Source organism: Numenius arquata, chromosome W (assembly GCF_964106895.1).
Source record: "Numenius arquata chromosome W, bNumArq3.hap1.1, whole genome shotgun sequence".
NCBI lineage: Eukaryota > Metazoa > Chordata > Aves > Charadriiformes > Scolopacidae > Numenius > Numenius arquata.
In genome coordinates, this window is record NC_133615.1 from 26,627,320 (window position 1) to 26,646,474 (window position 19,155).

General features: G+C 42.3%; 1 protein-coding gene across 1 annotated transcript; it reads right to left on the reverse strand.

Annotated features, from left to right (window-relative positions):
- Positions 1 to 3,351: 3,351 nt before the first annotated feature.
- On the reverse strand, positions 3,352 to 17,601 carry LOC141476558 (nuclear factor interleukin-3-regulated protein-like). The gene is made up of 2 exons (XM_074165249.1): positions 17,444 to 17,601; positions 3,352 to 5,204 (listed from the first exon to the last, which is right to left on the reverse strand). The coding sequence occupies exon 2, from the start codon at positions 5,027 to 5,029 to the stop codon at positions 3,644 to 3,646; it is 1,386 nt and encodes a 461-aa protein (XP_074021350.1). The 5' UTR covers positions 5,030 to 5,204; positions 17,444 to 17,601; the 3' UTR covers positions 3,352 to 3,643.
- Between the last annotated feature and the right edge of the window lie 1,554 nt (positions 17,602 to 19,155).

Here is a 19,155-nt window from a genome sequence, read left to right on the forward strand (position 1 = left end):
TGTACACTACCAAGTAGAAAAGATTTGTAGAATTTGGTATTTGAATATAACTTCAGAAATGTGTTTATGGTGCAATTGTACATTTCTGTTAAGTTCTACAGAAAAGGAACACTATGTATTCTCATGAACTGCTCAAATGGACATAAGGGCCATAATGAAAACATAAAATAATAAGAAAAGACAAAACAAGTATTTATGAATGAGTGGATATTTGGCTATACAGAATAATACTAATAAGATTTATATATATATATATATATATATATCACTATCCTGTGCAATACATAAGCTTTACTGAAGGCAGAAGTTTGAAGGGATTCAGAAAAGCATATCTATATTCAATCTTTATATCTACAAAAATATAGATGCTGATGAAACATGAAAATATATTACTGTATTTATAAATAAGTTAGGCAGATTTAAAAGAGGGAGTGACACACACACTTCACAGTCTGAAGATATAGGAGATAGACTGTTTCTACCTTTTTGGATCTCCTTATCTGGCTGATAATGAAGGGTAGAACATTATCTCAAGGTATTAGGTAAAAAAAGCCATTCAAGGTAAAAAACCTTAGCATTATCCTCAATCTGTCCAATTAATCCGACTGGTTGATGAAGTGTATTAACTATTAGAAGAGACACTGGTAATTCCGTACGCATACGGTCCTATGGTAACATAACATAAGCATATCCTACTGCTTCTAAAATGCCTACTGTAAACAAAATCTGCAGCCCATTTTTGTTTATAGATTTTTTTTAAGTTCCTTGAAAGCTTGATAAGGTAATCCTTCACGAGCAGGAGGGTGATTAGCTTTATATATCACTGGAAATGCAAAAGAAAAATCCCCATTTTTTAAAGCTTCTTCCTTGCACTTTTGCATTGCTGGAAGCTTTTTGGGCTCTGTTTCCAAAAAGGGGTTTGTAGGTGCTGTGGGGGTGATTGGCAAAGGCTGCTTTTCTGACAACGGCATATTCAACTGTTGGGGAGGGGGGGTAATGGGGGATATAAGTTAGGTTCAGTTTCTGGATCAACTGAACCAGAGTCGAAAGGGTTATCGGAAATTTGATCGTTTGAGGAAGTCTCAACATCCTTCTAAACATTTTTGCCTTCAGTATCTTTAGTTACAATAGCCTCACTAGGTTTTAACTGAGCTAGGGCCGAATATAAAAAAAATGCCAGGTTACTAGTGCCGATTCCGGGATATCAAAACCCAGCTCTTTCCTATTTTGTAAATGCTTTCCTACTTTTTTCCCATTGTAAGTACCCTCAGATGGGAACCAATTGCAGCGTTCCTTTACTAGTAATAACAGTTGAGATAATTGCTTCTCACTAGTATTATAGCCAGCAACGTGCAAAATTTGTTGCAAAACCTTTAAATATAATTTACGTTCATGCGATGCAGTCTGTCCCATTTCTAACAACAACCCCGTAACTTTCCTGTTCATCAGGCATTACTGTTCCTTTTTACAAGGAATTGTGGCCACGAAATAAATAAAAAAAACTGTACTCACCCATCGGGTTGTGTGTCGCCAAAGATGATGAGCCTCACACAGGGCACCAATTTGTGGCGATGATTGATCGGGATGCAATTGTATGCAATAAGCAGACGCAGAAGCAGAAGCAGCAGCAGAAGCAGCACTTTATTCACATACACAAAGCTCTATATATATATATAGAGAGAGAGAGTTTCTGAGCTGTTTTGCCAAACAGGATGAGCACTCTCATTCTCACGGTATGCGACTGTCTTCAGCCACATCTCTCTACACACACTCCTCCAGGTGGTTTTCCAGCCTGACCTTCCCAGACACACACAATGTTTTTCTCTTCTGTCTGGCCAGCTCGAAACAATCTTGTTCTTAACGCAATATAGTCTTATTTCTGATCAAGTTCTGCTTCTTCTGCAACATGCTCAGAAGGGTTCCAAAATCAGTCTTAATCAATCTTCCAGATGTTCTGCGTGGCCCCGACAATGCCTAGAGTCCCAGGGGCACCAGTGCCCAGGTGGGGACAGGCTAGGCTGGCTCTGGGGCTGGTTTCTCACTCTCCTCCTCCTGGCCAGGTCGTGTGACCCCAACGACTTACCTTGTTAATCAATAGTTATTTTCCATGGGCTGTCTTTAAATTTTCTGTGAAGCCTTTCATACTAACAATTATCAGAGGCAAGATTCAGGACTAATCAAAACTTATCTAGCATGATAATTCCTATGTTCCCATGAAAAATGACAGTTTCTGTATTGATAAATCAATGGGGTTTCCAGTTTCCATATATGACCTTTCTTAACATTCTCACTTGAAAGCATACCCTACAGACATTTTTCAGGCACTATAGTTCTAGTATATGCGTAACTTGACCAAAATATGTGCCTATCCCACTTCTCAAGTTTAAGTGTTTTCCACAGGAGCTGACAGAGTACAAGAACATTCATGTTACATATCCTTTTCCAAAATAATCACATCCACATGCCAAAAATATGCCATATATAAACACAGACATGTGAAAGGGTAACAATATAAATCTGCAGTGTAAACTTACACATAACCATACCCATCTTTTAAGTGTTCCTATGAGATAGGACAGGAAAATATATGCTCACTATTTATGTTCTAATTTATTAGTCACTGCTGCTGAAAGTTGGGGTATGGGAGTAGAGTCCCACTGTATTCTCTCCCTCCACCGATCAGTGGCAATTCTTCCTCTTCCCTGATACAACATGCTGGAGGAAAGCAGGCTAATGATGGGGCTGGGTGAGGTCGTCAACTACGCCAAATTTATTTTTCAGTTGTCCAGTTTAGAGGATGAGACAGCAGACAAAAATCTAGCTTTATATGAACCACCCACACTCCATTTATCACACTCATGATAAACGATATACAAAATATTTAAAGAATTTTGTGGTTACTTACAGAAGATATTTAGCAAACAAAAAGTCAGTAGCCAAACCCCACGCTGTCTAGTGTCTCATATCCCTGTCACTCAAGGTATTTTTTTTTTCATGCAATAATCTTGATCTTATTTTCAGTAACACTGAGATGTCATCTATATTATTTACCAAATATATGGAGAGCCTGACTATGGGGTCTATTGTATTATTAAGGTGTGAGAAAAGAATAACAGGCAATTTTTGTGAAAGGAATCTCTGTGTGTTATTAACACTCAATGTCACAAATATTTCAATTATCTTCTAAAGAGAGGTCTTAAGGAAAAAAAATACAATTTAAATGTATCTAAGTTTGGCTGTAAAACTCAAACATATAAGTTGAGTTGAGTATGGTGTAAGAGACCAGCCCTTTTTTCCCCCCCCCCAAGTTCATAAAAAAATCAATTGAACTGGAGTAGATGTTTTGTGTTTGTCACCAATATTTTATTGTAACTGGTAACTTGCACACTTTAGAAGAAGAAAAATAAAACAAAGTTCACTATATATAGCCTTCGTACCGGCTACTTGATTACACAGAAGGCATAACGATCATAACACAGCCTAGTTTTCATGATTTGCACACAAAAATACACCAGATGTGAACATTACAGTGAAATGACATCACAAGTCCAGTGATAAGTCAGCATAATACAAAACATATTGATCTACCGCAAATTACATTGTTTTTTTAAAAAACAACAATAAGCCTTTATTCAGTAGTAACTTAACCAGAGTCTGATGCAGAGATTTGCTGTGTAGTTATAAGTCTTTTAAGGGAAGCAACCTCTGCAGATAAGTTTGTTATACCCTGCTTCAAATACAGGTTTTCTGACTCCGAGACACTGAAGATACTGTCTTTTATTTCAACAATTTCAGTTTTGCAACCACTCTGAGTTCTTAGATTGAGTTTCTTTTGATGACAGAGTTCTGGTTTGAGAGACCAGTCTTGGATATTAGTCACTTGAACTGAGAAAGGAGTGCAAGAAGAATACACCAAGTTTTGTGCAGTGTGTTTTTCAAGCTCAACGTGTCTTTTTGATGACATATCAATAGGTGATGATAGTTTCTGTGCAGCATCATAGTCATTATCTACTGCTTCCACTTTAACTTGCATGGCTTTGGCTTTAATTCGAAGCTTGTGAGGCAAAGCTGAAGAATTCACTTCTGGAACTTTAACTGCTGCATGAATATTTTTATGTTCAACTGAGGAATGGATTGGACCCTTTGGAACCTGCTGTTCATCTTCTCCATCAGATGACTTTCCAACTGCACTGTCATCAGTTTCTGAAGTTCTGGGGGAATTACTGGAGGACCTACTGACTTGGAACAGAGGAGGAGAATGCAAGTACATGTTAAAGGTAGTTCCCACGTAGTGTGGATATATGGATGCTTTCTGTGAACTTCTGTCATCTCTCGTCTCTCTTTCTAATTCCATGGGCTCCTGTTTTATGAACTGGAACTTATTTTCAGGACTTCTGCAGTTGTTTTGCATACAACTTGATTGAGTACACTCTACTGATGTTATTTCAGACATATCAGACATAGAGCTTTGAGGAGAATGTTTAATGACAGAAATACAACTGCTACCAACTATAGATGGTTCATGTTCATCCACAAATGAGTTAATATTTGATTTGGAACTTTGATAATCTTGGAAATACACAGCTGTTGAGCTACTGAGTTTCTGTATCTCTTGGGCATAGGCTGCAGAAGTAATTAAACCAAACTTCAGCTTCAAGGAAAGCAGCTCTGCCTTCAAAGTGGCATTCTCCTCTCCAAGTGCAATTAGTTTGTTCTCTAAGACAAGGTCATTCAGTCGTCGTTTTTCACGAGATCTTTTAGCAGCTTCATTATTTTTCCGTCTTTTCTCCCAATACATAGCATCTTTCTTTTCATCTGGAATAAATTCTCGCTTTCTCCGGCAAGCTGAAAATTTGCTTTTTCCACTACTTGCTTCAGTGAACAGTATCTCTTCATTTGTAGACAATTCTTCAGACATTTCTGCTAAAGTAGATTTAAGTACCATGATTTTGTCCACATTGTTACTTGTGTCAGCAGGTCTGTGATCCTTTTTAAGGGTCTGCATTTTTCTCAGCTGCATCAGAAACATTTGTAATAGATCTACAATGAACAACAGAGCAAACTATTTCCCCAGTACTTCTCATACCACAACTTAATGTGGTACTTTGAAATCCATGCATATTCTTCCTTTTGTTTCATATTCTCAAACAGAAGTCTCTAGATCCAATTTTCTTGGCAGAGGTGATGAGAATCTTCTAAATAACCTTCAATAATCAGAAAATTTGATTACTGTTTAGGAATTGCTGGTTTGGGGCATTCAAAAGTAACTTTCATTAAAAAGCTTAGACTAGCATTTGATTCATTAAACCTGCTGTAATATGAAGGAAGCTTGACATTGAAACAAATTATATTCTAAGCTTTATGATACTTAGGTAGCAGATTTGCTTCCAAAACAAATACAATATGATCCAAGGAAAATGAATTTTAGAAAATTATGTTTGAATTTTGATCCGACAGTGTCACAGAACTTTCCACAATATCACTGACCAACTTAAACCTAGCACTTAACACTGCTGAACACCAGACATGTTGATGAGCAGTACTGAAAACTATCTTGTCCTTCCAAATTAAAACATCTCTTCAGAAAACAGCTCTGGTGCGTGATTTGGCAATGCTATATATTTGGGTTCTCCACAGATTAAAAATAACATAAGCTGATTTAGAGAAGCTAGAGTTCTTTGTATTACCTTAAAATATCACTTCTATCCATTAAAGTTATTAAACATTTAACTATTGCATTATTATTCATATTTATGAAATTAAGTCACATTATCTCCAAGCTTAACTTTTCAAAACTTTTTCTGTAATGCAATATCTAAATATTTAATTCTGTTGCTATAACGCTTTGATAGCAATTGTACAAAACTAAATTATATCCCATTTCAAGCAGTCAGATGCTTTCAAATAAACTTCACTTTTGTAAAGCTGTGTCTACAAAAATTACCTGTCTTTAAAAAAATAAATGAAAAAAACCTTCCCATTTTAAAGAAGAACCATGCATTTATCAGTTTTTAATAAACAAACAGCTCAAACCCCTATGTAGCAAAGCGTCAACAAACAATAAAAGCTCACATTGATATGTCTGCACATATTTCTAGTTGTTGCTTTCCATGTTCCACATAGGTATCATTAATTATGTTATTGCTAGCATTCTGTCAAAGGTTATGCAGTTATGTATTTTTAAAAAATTGTTCACATACCAGGGCTGGTATAGAACCTGCTCATAGATACCCAAACATGAGCAGTTCGTATTCTGCAATTTGAAAAAAGTGAAGAATATATTTTGTACTTTCTATCTACAAAGCATTTTAAAAACATTTGCTAACTACCTCAAGACTTTTGTGAGGTACAGAAATAATATTATGCACATACAGGGGAGGAAACTAAGTTTAATTTCAGTTGATGGATACGCAGTCTAACTAAACACAGAATCACAGAATCACCTAGGTTGGAAGGGACCCTTTAAGATCATCTAGTCCAACCAATGAAAGAAAAAAAAAAAAAAAAAAACCACCACACACACACAACCCACACACACACCACCACACAACCCAAAACTAATCCATATCCCCAAGCACCATGTCAACTCCTCTCTTGAATACCTCCAGGGATGGTGCCTCAACCACCTCCCTGGGCAGCCCATTCCAATGCCTGATAACCCTTTCAGTAAAGAAATATTTCCTAATATCTAACCTGAACTTCCCCTGGCGTAACTTGAGGCCATTACCCCTTGTCCCATCATCTGTAACTTGGGAGAAGAGACCGACCCCCATCTCTCTACAGCCTCCTTTCAGGTAGTTGTAGAGAGCGATAAGGTCTCCCCTCAGTCTCCTCTTCCCCAGACTGAACAACCCCAGCTCCCTCAGCCTCTCTTCGTAAGACTTGTGCTCCAGACCCCTCACCAGCTTCGTTGCCCTTCTCTGGACCTGCTCCAGCACCTCAATGTCTTTCCTGTGGTAGGGGGCCCAAAACTGGACACAGTACTCGAGGTGGGGTCTCACCAGTGCCGAGTACAGGGGGACGATCACCTCTCGGGTGCTACTCACCACACTGTTCTTGATACAGGCCAGGATGCTGTTGGCCTTCTTGGCCACCTGGGCACACTGCTGGCTCATGTTCAGCCGACAGTCGACCAACACCCCCAGGTCCTTTTCTGCCAGGCAGCTCTCCAGCCACTCTGCCCCAAGCCTGTAGCGCTGCCTGGGGTTGTTGTGACCCAAGTGCAGGACCCGGCACTTGGCCTTATTGAACCTCATCCCGTTGGTCTCAGCCCATCCAGCCAGCCTGTCTAGATCCCTCTGCAAAGCCTCTCTACCCTCCAGCAGATCAACACTCCCACCCAACTTGGTGTCGTCTGCAAATTTGCTGAGGGTGCATTCGATCCCCTCGTCCAGATCATTGATAAAGATGTTGAAGAGAACCGGCCCCAGTACCGAGCCCTGTGGGACACCACTCGTGACCGGTCGCCAACTGGACTTCACTCCATTCACCACCACTCTCTGGGCCCAGCCCTCCAGCCAGTTTTTTACCCAGCAGAGAGTATACCCATCTAAGCCATGAGCATCCAGTTTCTCCAGGAGAATACTGTGGGACACTGTATCAAAGGCCTTGCTAAAGTCTAGGTAAATAACATCCACAGCTTTTCCTTCATCCACCAAGCGAGTCACTTTGTCATAGAAGGAGATCAGGTTTGTCAAGCAGGACCTGCCCCTCGTGAACCCGTGCTGGCTGGGCCTGATCACCTGGGCATCCTTCATGTGTTGCATAATGGCACTCAGGATGACCTGTTCCATCACCTTCCCAGGCACCGAGGTCAGACTGACAGGCCTGTAGTTTCCTGGATCATCCTTCTGACCCTTCTTGTGGATGGGCGTCACATTTGCTAGGCGCCAGTCGGCTGGGACCTCCCCAGTTTGCCACGACTGTTGGTAGATGATGGAAAGTGGCTCTGCAAGCACTTCTGCCAGCTCCCTCAGAACCCTCGGGTGAATCCCATCTGGGCCCATAGACTTGTTTATGTCGAGGTTCTGGAACAAGTCCCTCACCATCTCCTTTAGAATTACGGGGGCTTCATCCTGCTCCCCGCCCCTAACTGCTAGCTCAGGGGTCTGGGTCCTCGGGGGACACCCTACTCCACTGCTAAAGACCGAGGCAAAGAAGGCATTCAGTACCTCAGCCTTCTCCTCATCCTTTGTCACTATGTTACCTCCCATATCCAGGAGAGAGTGGAGGTTCTCCCGAGTCCTCCTCTTGCTGTTAATATATTTATAGAAATTCTTTTTATTGTTTTTAACATCCAGGGCCAGGTTAAGTTCTAGCTGAGCTTTGGCCTTTCTAATCTTTTCCCTGCATAACTTTACTACACCTTTGTAAGCTTCCCAAGTAGCCTGTCCTCTTTTCCAAAGGACATAAACTTTCCTTTTTTCCCTGAGCTGTGACCTTATCTCTTTGTTCAGCCAGGCCGGTCTCTTCCCACGACAGCTCGCTTTCCTGCGCACAGGGACAGCCTGCTCCTGCGCTTTTAAGACTTCCTCCTTGAAAAATGTCCAGCCTTCCTGGACTCCTTTGCCCTTCAGGGCTGCCTCCCAAGGGACTCTGTCAAGCAGACTCTTGAAAAGACCAAAGTCTGCCCTCCGAAAGTCCATGATGGCAGTCCTGCTGACTCCCCTTCTCGCTTCCCTGAGAATCAGAAACTCTATCATTTCATGATCACTGTACCCCAGACGGCCTCCAACCGTTACATCCCCCACAAGTTCCTCTCTGTTTACAAACAGCAGATCTAGTAGTGCTCCTTCCCTAGTTGGCTCACTAACCAGCTGTGTCAGGAAGTTATCCCCGACACACTCCAGGAATCTCCTAGACTGTTCCCTCTCAGCTGTATGGAGTGCCCAGCTGATATCTGGTAGGTTGAAGTCACCCACCAGGACAAGTGCAAGTGATCTCGAGACACCTGCTAGCTGCTTATAGAACATTTCATCAACCTCTGCATCCTGGTTGGGTGGTCTGTAATAGACTCCCACCACAATATCAGCCTTGCTGGTCCTCCCCTTGATTCGTACCCACAGGCACTCGACTCTACTATTACCCTCATTTATCTCCACACATTCATATTCCTCCCTAACATACAGGGCCACTCCTCCTCCTCTCCTTCCTTGCCTGTCCCTTCTGAAGAGCTTGTAGCCATCCATTGCAGCACTCCAGTCATTTGATTCATCCCACCACGTTTCCGTGATGGCAACTACATCATAGCTTTCATGCCGCACAATGGCTTCCAGCTCCTCCTGTTTGTTGCCCATATTACGTGCATTTGTGTAAATGCACTTTAGCTGGGCTAGTTTTCTTGCCACTTTTATGGGGGGGTGAGGCCCAACACCTCCCTGACCATGCTCAGACCCTTCTGTGGTTGCCAGCCTATCACTGTCCCTCATGTCATCACCACATGGGTTACGATCCTCCACCTCTACCGAGGCAACAGGCCACGAGACCTTGCTAGCACTTTTACCCACCGGCACTGGTAATCTGCTCCCAGGCTCCTCTTTAGTAATCCTGCTTTCATCCCCATCCCCCTTCAACCCTAGTTTAAAGCCCTTTCAATGAGCCCTGCTAATTCTTGTCCCAGTATTCCTCTTCCCCTTTGGGTAAGGCTTGCCCTACCAGTTGCCACCAGGTCTGATGTCCTATAGATCATCCCATGATGAAAGAAACCAAAGTTCTGATGGTGACACCAGCCTTGGAGCCAGGAGTTAATCTGCTGGCTCTTCCTGTTTATACCCTCATCAATTCCTGCAAGTAGTGGGATGGAGGAGAACACAATTTGTGCTCCTGATCCCTTAACCAGCTGTCCAAGGGCCCTAAAGTCTTTCTTCAGGGCCCTTAGACTACTGTTAGCTACCTGATCCCTGCCTACTTGAAATACCAGTAATGGATAGTAATCCGAGTTTTATTAAAATAAAGTTTTATAAAAAATAAAAAAAATAAAAATTTATTTAAAAATAAAACACTTATTCAACATTTTGGAGCTACTCTACCACTACTGCTTTTCATAGAAAAAAAGCATACCATGAAATTCTGCACCTTTCAGATCTATAATAATTAAGAAATCCTCCTTTAATTGAGGGTGTGGCCTCCAAAGCCCAAACCGACCTCTCCTGAAATCATCCAACATATTCTTTCTTGCCTCATATCTAGCACTTTCAGTGAAATTCTGTTCCTGCTGAAGAAAAACTTTGATGTCAACTCCACCAGAACAGTGATAGTATCCCTAGTTTTGTGGGCAAGAGGGTCTAGACAATGGGGAGCAAATTAAGTTCAAACTTTCTGGAAACACTGGATGTTATGTTATTATAGGTTATACAAGGTCAAAGTAGTAAACAAAATTTATAATACCAATGTTACCACCAATTACCAATCCATTACAACAACAGGAAGAAATACAGAACTATTGCTCCCGTGTTAGGGTTCCCTTTTCTTACAACTTAATAGGCATTTTAAGTGTTTATGGTTCCAGGATCAACATGTACTTAGTTCAGTGGAACACTGATGATGATGCATCATACAAGATGAAGCATTTTTGACAAAGTGCTGATTTTCTTTGTCTTATTGAAAGAAAATCATGGTAGGTGTCTACACAATATAATTTATACAAATATCAAGAATCATTCATTTATTACAACACTTCTCAATCAAATATTTAAAAAAAAAAATATAAACTCATCATGGCACTTGGAATACTACTGCACTTTCATATTACCCAACTACAAGTTGTATCCAGAAAGCTGATGTAAGGGAGAGGTTTGACTGTACAGCCCTTACAGTTAGGGATGATGTGGTTGAGAGCCTCTGGGTGAGGATTAGGGGGGTGGAAAACAAAGCAGATGTCATAGTAGGTGTCTACTATCAATTGCCCAGCCTGGATGTAAGCAGTGACGAGTTATTCTATAGGCAATTAGGAGAAATTTCAGGATGACTTGTCCTTGTCCTTATGGGAGATTTCAGCTTCCCAGACATCAACTGGGAATACCATACTGCCAAGATGAGCAGGGCTTGGAAATTCTTGAAGTTTGCAGGAGATAACTTCTTGTCACAGGTACTCAGTGACCCAACTAGGAAAGATGCCCTCCTAGACTTGCTGTTTCTGAATAGAGAAGGACTCATGGGAGATGATATGGTAGGTGGCTGTCCTGGCTACAATAATCATGAAATGGTCGAGTTTAAAATTTTCAGTGTAATGAGGAAAAAGGGACAGCAGAGTTGCTACCCTGGACTTCAGGAGAGCAAACTAATTTATTCAGGGAGCTATGTAGTAGAATACCATGGGAATCTGCTTTAGAGGGAGTCCACGAGTGCTGGCCAGTTTTTGAGAACCACCTTCTAAAAGCACAGGCACAGGTAATTCCACTGTATCATAAGTCAAGAAGCAGGACAGAAGACCAGCTTGGCTGAACAGGGAACTCCTCATGGAGCTCAAGAAAAAGAAATTGTATGATCTCTGGAAGCAAGGTCAGGTTCCACAAGAAGATTACAGAGCCATGGTTCGTCTGTGCAGGGAGAAGACACAACAGGCCAAAGCTCAACTAGAGTTGAAACTGGCCAGTGTTGTTTCAGACAACAAGAAGGGCTTTGTTAAGTATGTTAATAGCAAGAGGAGTTTCAAGGAAAACATTGGACCAATATTTGTTGAAGACGGTCACCTGACTAATAGGGGTAAAAAAAAAAAAGCAGAGGCAGTCAATGCTTTTTTGCCTGTCTTTAATAACATTGACATATCTTGGGCTGCCCAGTCCCCCAAGTTGGAGGGCTATGAGTGTGGGAGCAGTGACTTTCCATTTGTGGACACTGAAACTGTAAGGGACCAGCTGTATCAGCTGAATGTTGACAAGTCCAAGGAGCCTAATGGGATTCATCCCAGAGTACTGAAGGAGCTAGCGGATGTTACAGCAGGACACATCTCGATCATCTACCAAAGGTCTTGGGAGTCTGGGGAGGTCCCCGCTGACTGGAAGCTAGCCACTGTTATTCCAAATTACAAGAAGGGCAATGAGGGAAGACCCAGGAAACTACAGACCTGATAGTCTCATCTCGGTGCCTGGAAAAATTATGGAGAAGACCATACTGGGTGCTATCAAAAGGCATTTAAAGGACAATGCAATCATCAGGCATGGTCAACATGGGTTCACAAAGGGAAAGTCCTCTCTAACTAATTTGATATCCTTCTACGATAAATACACCTGCCTAGAGGATGAAGGGAAGGCAGTGGATGTAGTTTTTCTGGATTTTAGGAAGGCGTTTGATACTATCCCTCACAGCATCCTTCTGGACAAGTTGTCCAACTGTGAGATGAGCTGGTTCACAGAGCGCTGGGTGAAGAACTGGCTGAAAGGCAGAGCTCAAAGGGTTGTAATGAATGGGGCTACATCTGGCTGGCGACTGGTCACCAGTCCTGGCTCCTCAGGGCTCAATTCTAGGACCAGTTCTGTTCAATGTTTTAATCGACGATCTGGATGCAGGAGTTAAATGCTCCATTAGCAAGTTTGCTGATGATACCAAACTGGGAAGGACAAGAGGCCTTGCAGATTGATCTAGATAGATTGAAGCATTGGGCAATGATTAATGGCATGAAATTTAACAGAATCAAATGCTGGATTCTGCACCTGAGATGGAGTAATGCCAGACACAAGTATAGATTGGGAGAGATATGGCTGGAGAGCAGCCCTGCATAAAGCGATCTGGGCTTGTGGGTCAACAGTAGGCTCAATAGGAGTCAGCAGTGTGCCCTGGCAGCCAAGAGAGCAAAACACATCCTGGGGGGCATCAAACACAGTATAACTAGTCAGTCAAGAGAGGCGATTATCCCACTGTATTCAGTGTTGGTGCAGCTTTACTTTGAGTACTGTGTGCAGTTCTGGGCCCCACAATTCAAAAAGGATGTTAAGGTACTTGAATGCCTCCAGAGGAGGCCAACAAAGCTGGTGAAAGGGCTGGAAGGCATGTTCTATGAGGAGCAGCTAAGGACTCTGGGTTTGTCTAGTTTGGAGAAAAGGAAGCTGAGGGGGTGACCTCGTTGCTCTCTACAGCTTCCTGAGGAGGGGAAGTGGAGAGGGAGGTGCTGATATCTTCTCCCTGGTATCCAGTGACAGGACGTGTGGAAATGGATCGAAATTGCACCAGGGGAGGTTTAGACTGGACATTAGGAAACACTTCTTTACCAAGAGGGTGGTCAAACACTGGAAGAGACTTCCTAGAGAGGTGGTTGATGCCCTGAGCCTGTCAGTGTTTAAGAGGTATTTGGACAATGCCCTTAATAACATGCTTTAACTGTAGTCTTACAAATGTCAAGCATGGACCAAACCTTCAGCTGATCCAAATTTATATAACTCTATTAAAAGGCAGTAGAATTATGTCATTCAATCCCAGTTGATGCTCTCAACTTGCATCTTATTATATGAAAACTTAAGGAAAATATATAAAATAAACATTGCCTGTAAAAAAAAAAATAATCTTGATCTCTACCACTCACTACAAATGAAATGGAGAAATAGCAATCTTTAGAGCTCTATTCCTGCAAGATAGTCCAGAAGGGAAAACTACTCCATGCACAAAGCCTCATTTTCTTTATTGAGAGTCCAAGTGTTCAGTTCTAATCTTAAAAGGAGGTCTTGCAGGACTGGCATCTATATTGCTAACCACTGTGAAGCCATCTCTGTGGCAAAATCTGGTTTATTATTTAAATACTTTGGGCACAGAACTAAAAGCTACACCAAGATGTGGCAACTTACAAAAAAAAATTATTTAAATAAGGCTTTCTTTTCCACAGAAAATAGATTTATATAATATCTGTGACCACATTCAGTCTCAGAGTATGCCAACTTGGACATGGATCAATTCAACATGTGAATTCGGGGGGAAAAAAAAAAAAACAAACAAACCCAGGATATTTAACAAGGTCCCAATACTAATCCATTTCAGGTATACCTTTAAAACCCAAAAGGTTTTCAGAAACATTGCTTCTATTACATTTTGAATCACATCCACATATGCCCTTCTTTACACAATCTTATTTTTGACAGTCATCACCATCAGTATTAGACAGTTACAAATATCTTGTTTGAAATTCCCCCCCCCAACACCATAAAATACTAACACTGAAATCAACTGTCATTTTGTCATAGAATGGGCCACAGGAACTTGCTTTTTTCCTATTACAGATCCTAAGCACATTTATATCTCATAAGTGACTGTAATAATCATGACAAGGTCACCTAGAAGAGTCAATTAAGCTGAGGAGTCAGACACATTGCTTAACAGCGTGCAATAAGACTCAATTGTACACGTTATTGCATCATAGTGATGTTATAACAGCAGCAAGATTGCTGTCTGGAAAAGGAAACTATTGCATAAACATGGTTTGCACAACTACTTATTTTAACAAGTCAATTTAGAATGAGCTAAAGGTTTATTTATGAGCTTTATTTCAAGATAAAGGATTGAAAAAAGCAACAGAGTACTTATATCTTTTCTAGACTGTGCATTCCTTTTATTGCAATAGATAGAATGCATGTTATGTTCTACAAGTTTCAGCCAAAGCATGGAAAATACTGTTCCTTCTTAGGATAAGATAAGCTGTGAAGAGGTCATGTAAGTTCCTATTGCTCATGGAAAGACTCTAAGCTTTTTGACACCTTTCAAAACAGGTCCTTTAAAATAAATAAATAAATTCCAAAAGAAACTTGAAGCCTTTAAGTCGGATTCAGGAAGCTTCATATTTTGATAGCTAGTTAACAGTTAAAAATAGAAATTATATAAGAATGGAAAATAAAGGCAAATAATTTTACAAAATGTTAATACTTCAATAGTCAAAGAAAGACATTTGCAATGTGAGAACTCATAATGATATATTTAATAATGCCAATGATATTAAGGATCTTCAATCAGTAATCCTTGATTGGTTTAAATCAGGTCTTTGGGCCAAAACCTGAAGCCTTATTCATTCAAATTTCTTATCTAAGTCAACATTTTAATTGAATAAGGATGGTAAAACTAATGCCCATTACAATATTTTAAACTAGGCTCTGGACTGAATTAATTACTGAGGAGAACAAAGATGACTCAAAGTAGATTATATACATACTAGTGAACACAATGAAACTGAGTGCAATCATTCAAATTATAAGGACAAGGAAAAAAAACAATGTTGATGCTCTGTGGTGGGTTGTTTGGTGTTTTTTTTAAACAGTTACTCCAAACAGCTTTACTGTGGCAAAACTTTACTTGACCCCAACAATCAAGTAGCAGAAAAGTTTGTGCATGTTATTAAAAATATCACCTTTTAAAAAAATAAAATAAAGTTACTGTTGCTACCTACAACAGTTATACTGAACATACACCACCATGGTTGTGATACTAAATTTTCACTTTGAAGGGTTTAGTCAAAAACACAGTAATTTTGGTTTTGTGTACTTAGAAGACCGTTTTAGGCATGCGTGCACACACACATGCAAATTGCCTCATATTTAAAGACACATTATCATCAGCAATTTTCAAGGTAGCCTTCTTTCAAGGACAGAGCACAAGATGACCCCAGAACATGGGACTTCCAGCCACAGCTTTTGCTGCTGAAATGTCGAATTTACTTGCCAACAACAGAATTGGGCAATGACCAGATTTCATTGTTTGTGACTTAAGCAGAAATCCTAAATATTCAGATGGGAGCGGGGAGAGGGAGGATTTCTACTGCCTGTGAGCCGTATCCTTCCTACGGCGGCACTCAACCTGTGGCAGCACGCCGGGTGGGGACACCTGCCCACGGGGAGACCCTCGGGCAGGGAGCTCGGGTCTCTCCGTCTGATTCGCCCTGACTGAAAGCGGCGGTCAGACACGTCATCCGCTCCGCCGCTACCCTCCCTGTGGTCCCGTCGCGCTGCGGACCACCGAGGCCTCCACAAGGGGGAAGCGGAGGGGCAGGCATGGCGCCCGGCCCGCTCTGTTCAAAGCGGCCCCGCACTATCACCCCTCCTAACCTCGCAAGCCTCTGCCGTCGTGCCTGCTCCAGTTCCAGAACGGAGAGCGCGGCAGTGCCCTCAGCCCTCACCCGCTGCCGCGCGGACGTTCGAAAGGTCCCAGCCCGCCGCCATCCCTAGCGGAAGGACACAGCAACTTCCGCGTCCCTGGTTGTGCAAGTCCTCGGGGCAGTCGGAGACGCCGGGGCGCGGGATCGGGATCCCCCCGGCCCCATACCAGCACTGCTGCAATACTCCCTTCGGTAGCGTTACCCGTGACCCACTGCACACGCATTCCGGTCGTGATCACGCATCAACTAAACAAAGATTAGCGCTACTGAGAACGTCATGCTGACCTACTTCTGCTTTTGTCGTGCGCCACACTCAAATGCCAGATTTCATAGGACTGGGGTACTCCCCTGCCCCCTGGGCCTGGCATTACTTCTTCACCCGAGCCCACTGCAGCTGTCAGGACACAGGCAGGCCATCTCACTTCTTCAGCACCATTGATGTTTTCTTAAATTCGTTCCTCTTAAATTACATGTTCCCCTCTTTTAAAAGGGGTGACAAGTAAAAGCCAGTACCAAAGAAATTGTTTAGTGTCTAGCTAAAATGCCTTCCTAAAAATACAGCCTTATCAAAAGGGCTCCAAAAGCATGGAGCTAAAAATCCAAGCAAATGGCCTTGAACATTTATATGCACGGCTCTGGAGACAAGACCAGGAATAGCACATGAAGCCATAATTGCTAAAACGTGATAGGACTAAATATAGATTAACACAAATTTCATTTTAAGATACACAACACACGATCAGCAAGCATAAGTTACCTCCCCACTTACCCAGTTGTCTACTTTCCTTAATAAATATACTTTAACAAAATCTGTTAGTTACATTTTTAAGCACTATTGGCCCAGTTTCTTTGTAGCAAGATTATAAAATCGTATAACTAGCCCCCTCTTCCTAGCCTGACTGCCATCAAATTCTGTGATAACATAATGCAACACTTCCAAGAACTATTACATGATCGGTCCCGTAGAGTCTGAAAAACAGCTACAAAAGTGACAAAAAAGGCTTAGGCTAACACCACCTAGCAAAAGACAGGAGCTGTGGGGCAGACTGCTATCGTTAATTCAGTTTGCCCACAAACAACATATCGCAACATCGTGTGAAAACAGGATCTCTCCGGCAGCCTCTGACAACCCATCGGCAAAAAACCTCAGGTTTTTCTCGTAAATCCCTGCACCGAAATTACCATAGCCTTTCATACTCACGCACACATCACGCCCGCTACCTTCAGGCGCCGAGCCTCAGCACTGACACGCCAACAAAAGGTTATACGCACACGCGCACACACAGAGCAAACAGCTCCGCACCCACACGAATGCCCACTCCCCCACCTCCCCCTCAAGCTCCCGCACACGACGCCACTCCGAGCGCGCATTCCTACCTTCAGTGCAGCGCGGTAAGCGGAGAATCCCCTGCACCTGACCGAGGCGAAGCGGGTAAGGACGGGCAAACAACAGCATCCCACTCGTCCGGGAGCAGAGCAACCCAGAAGGAGAGAGGGAGCGTGTAGCAGCACGAAAGGATATATGTTAGTAGGTCAGAACTGCGCGCACGCGCTCTCACTCTCTCTCTCGGCCGACGAGAGTGTCGGTCACTCAGCTGCAAGTGACAGCAGGAACACCCCAATCCACGCTGAAAACTCCCGGGGGTGGCCAATGAAGGCTGCTGGGAGGCGGGATTTCCGACCCCCTTGCGCCGCCGGGGCTGTGCGTGGTACAGTAGGTTTATGTGCTGAGTATTGCATAACCCTCCGGGGTGGGGCAGCGCTCGAAAGGAGGACGGGGCTGACGTTTACGTAATCGCCCCTGGCGACCTGGGCAGCGTGGGAGGGGGTGTTCTTTCCGACGTTCTGCGGGAGCGGTGGGGCGTGCACGGTGGGCTCCCGCTGGGCCAGGGCCGCGAAAGGCTCCGTGCTCTGTGGGGGCTGCAGTGGGCTGGTGCGCGGCTGCGTGCGCACGTATGTATGTATGTATGTGCGTGCGTGGAGAGGGACTCTGCCCTTATTCTGAGGAAGATTTATGCAGAGGTTTGAGTTCTCTCGGGTTTATTGCAAGGGGAAAATTAATTGAGCTGCTACTCTCACAGCCTTACCGTTTACTTGGTATGTGGTGTAATTCTATTGTATCTGACCAGAGTGTAAAAATAAAAATCTCTGATCTGGCAGAAGCATCATTTCAAAGTAATTGCACAAGACTGAAAAACTGTGTTTCCAAGGCACAGATCAGCCATCTAGCCATGGCATACGGGTAATCCTCCAATTAATTATACTTAATCTTTGACTCACAAACAAAAAAAATTAAAAAGAAAAAAAAAAAAAGAAAAAAGACCTTGCTGAAGGTACACTGGCTCAGTGTTGGGTGTGTTCCCTGCTGTTACACCGGTTGGCATTTTGTGTTATGAGCTACAAAGCTTACACTGTATGCATCAGAGAATACAGTCAGTTTTCTTTTACTGATCTTCAAGGATGAAGGATTTTACTATATTTCTTACACTGACTTAATCGCTGCTCTCATCCCAGTGCTGAAACATTCAAAAGTAAGGAAATATTTTGGAGAACCTATTTACATTGCTTCTAATCCCACTCATCACAACAAGGTAATTCCTCAATAGGGACTGAGTGCCTGCCTGCAGTTCAACATCTCCCAAACCCTCAAACCATACTTCTCTTTGCAGAGTATTACAAAAAGGGAAGACAAAATAGAAGAGTCTAGTGTTGGTTGGACCCTTTTTTAACCTTCATTTTAGAAAATTACTTATGGCCAGCAAGAAATTCAACTCTCTCAGAATGCGTTTGAATGTATACACGTTTGATTTTGTGATATCTTTTCCTCATTTTTTGATTCACAGGTTTAGCACTCCCTTTTTTTTCTTCCACAAATAAAATATCTGAAGACAACAGTAAAAATTTCTTTATTAAATTCTAGTTCCAAACCAGAAACAATTCCTGATTTCATCCTGTTAAGCGCTCTTGTGCTAAATAGCAAAAGCCTCGCTAAGATAGCCTTGTTATATTACTCTGTCATCCTGTGTCGATGGAGATAGCCATGGACTATGGCTATGGAGCAAAGTATTTGGGCTGACAGGAACCTCATG